Below are 1,733 nucleotides of genomic sequence, written 5' to 3'. Positions count from 1 at the left end.
TTCCTTGTGCCCAATGCATGTTGAGTTGTTTTTCCCCATGCACAAAGTTCAAGACTCATGTGACTTTCCTTTCCTTGTGCATCCGTGACCTCTTTCCAAGATTCCCCATCACTTCTTTCTTTCTTTCCTACAACAAAATGCCAAAGGCTTGAGATTCTTAAAGTGACATTACTAACTAACAACTTATGATGAATTAAAATTAAAATTTATGAATTGATTCCCTAATCTATTTTTTTTTTAGCATTAGTAATGTAAGTAAAGACACCAAACTTAGTTTGTGACTAAGTGTTCTATGGAATTAATTCCAAAGATAGCCACACCAAACTTAGTATTTTACCTACATTATATGCTATTTCACGTTTTTTTTTTTATTTTTTTTTATTACTGAAATAGATGACTATACTTTCATAGTCTAGCATTTTCGTGTATGTATGGACACCAAACTTAGTTTGTGGCTAAGTGTTGTAGAACACACTTTTGCCATTACTTCAAGATTGGCCACACCAAACTTAGTGCCTTGCATACACCATGTACTAGTCTACTTAATCATTATTGACTACTAAAGTATGAAAATAAAAGACTCCCTGTGCATGGGTTGCCTCCCATGAAGCGCTTGTTTATTGTCTTTAGCTTGACACTGCAGCTTCTTGCTCATGTTAAGAGTTGCACACTCTCTTCCTTGCTCCAGGGGCCACCAAAATAGTGCTTCACCCTATGTCCATTAGCTGTGAAGGTTTGTTTTGAGGCTTCATCAAGTAATTCAACATAGCCGTGAGGTGATACTTTGGTGATGGTGTATGGACCAGTCCATCTAGACCTCAGCTTCCCAGGGAAGATCTTCAATGTTGAGTTGAATAACAACACCTTTTGGCCCGGTTCGAATGTTCTTTGAGAGATCCTCTTATCATGCCATCTCTTTGCTCTCTCTTTGTATATTTTGGCATTGTCATATGCCTCCAATCTGAACTCCTCAAGTTCATTGAGTTGTAGCAGCCTCTTCTCTCCTGCTGCTTGAGCATCTAAATTCAAAAGTTTGGTTGCCCAAAAGGCCTTATGTTCAAGCTCCACAGGGAGGTGGCATGCCTTATGTTCAACCAATTTGAGAATTGTCAATCGAAAACCAATCCCCGGCAACGGCGCCATAAACTTGATGTAGCATAACCTTGATGCTATGATTTTAGGAATTTGCACAAACGGCAAAATTCCTTCCGGCAAGTGCACCGGTTATCGTCAAGTAAAAACTCACAATAGAGTGAGGTCGAATCCCACAAGGATTGGTTGAATGAGCAATTCGAATTAGAAGTTTGATTAGTTGAGCGGAATCAAGAATTGGGTGTGAATTGCATAAAGTAAATTGGCGGGAAATGTAAATTTGCAAGGAATTGAAATGACTGAATCTTAAATTGCGAGAATTAAAGTGCGAGAAGTTAGATTGCTGAAATTAAAAGGGAATTGGGGTGATTGCATAAATTGAAATTGCAGAATATAAATGGAAAATGATAGATCAGAGAGAGGAGTTCATTGGGTGTTAGGAGATATTGAGATCTCCGAATCAAAACATTTTTATCTCTTCCTCAACCAATGCATTCATTGAATTTTGCTTGGCAATCTTATATGATTGGTTCCCAATCCCTTGGCTCACCAATTCTCTCTAAAAACAAACAAATTCCCAATCCCTTGGTTTAAATGTTCATAAGAAGAGATGAAGCTCGATCACTGATTATACCACACAG

The 1,733-nt window shown here is 38.0% G+C and overlaps 1 protein-coding gene across 1 annotated transcript; it reads right to left on the bottom strand.

Moving 5' to 3' along the window:
* Window positions 1-651: 651 nt before the first annotated feature.
* On the bottom strand, window positions 652-1,143 carry LOC107493484 (uncharacterized). Its single transcript, XM_016114579.1, has one exon. It carries the CDS (start codon window positions 1,141-1,143, stop codon window positions 652-654), a length of 492 nt encoding a protein of 163 aa, XP_015970065.1.
* Between the last annotated feature and the right edge of the window lie 590 nt (window positions 1,144-1,733).

The sequence above is a fragment of the Arachis duranensis genome, chromosome 6, assembly GCF_000817695.3.
Source record: "Arachis duranensis cultivar V14167 chromosome 6, aradu.V14167.gnm2.J7QH, whole genome shotgun sequence".
NCBI classification, from domain to species: Eukaryota; Viridiplantae; Streptophyta; class Magnoliopsida; order Fabales; family Fabaceae; genus Arachis; species Arachis duranensis.
This window is presented reverse-complemented; position numbering and strand designations above follow the sequence as displayed.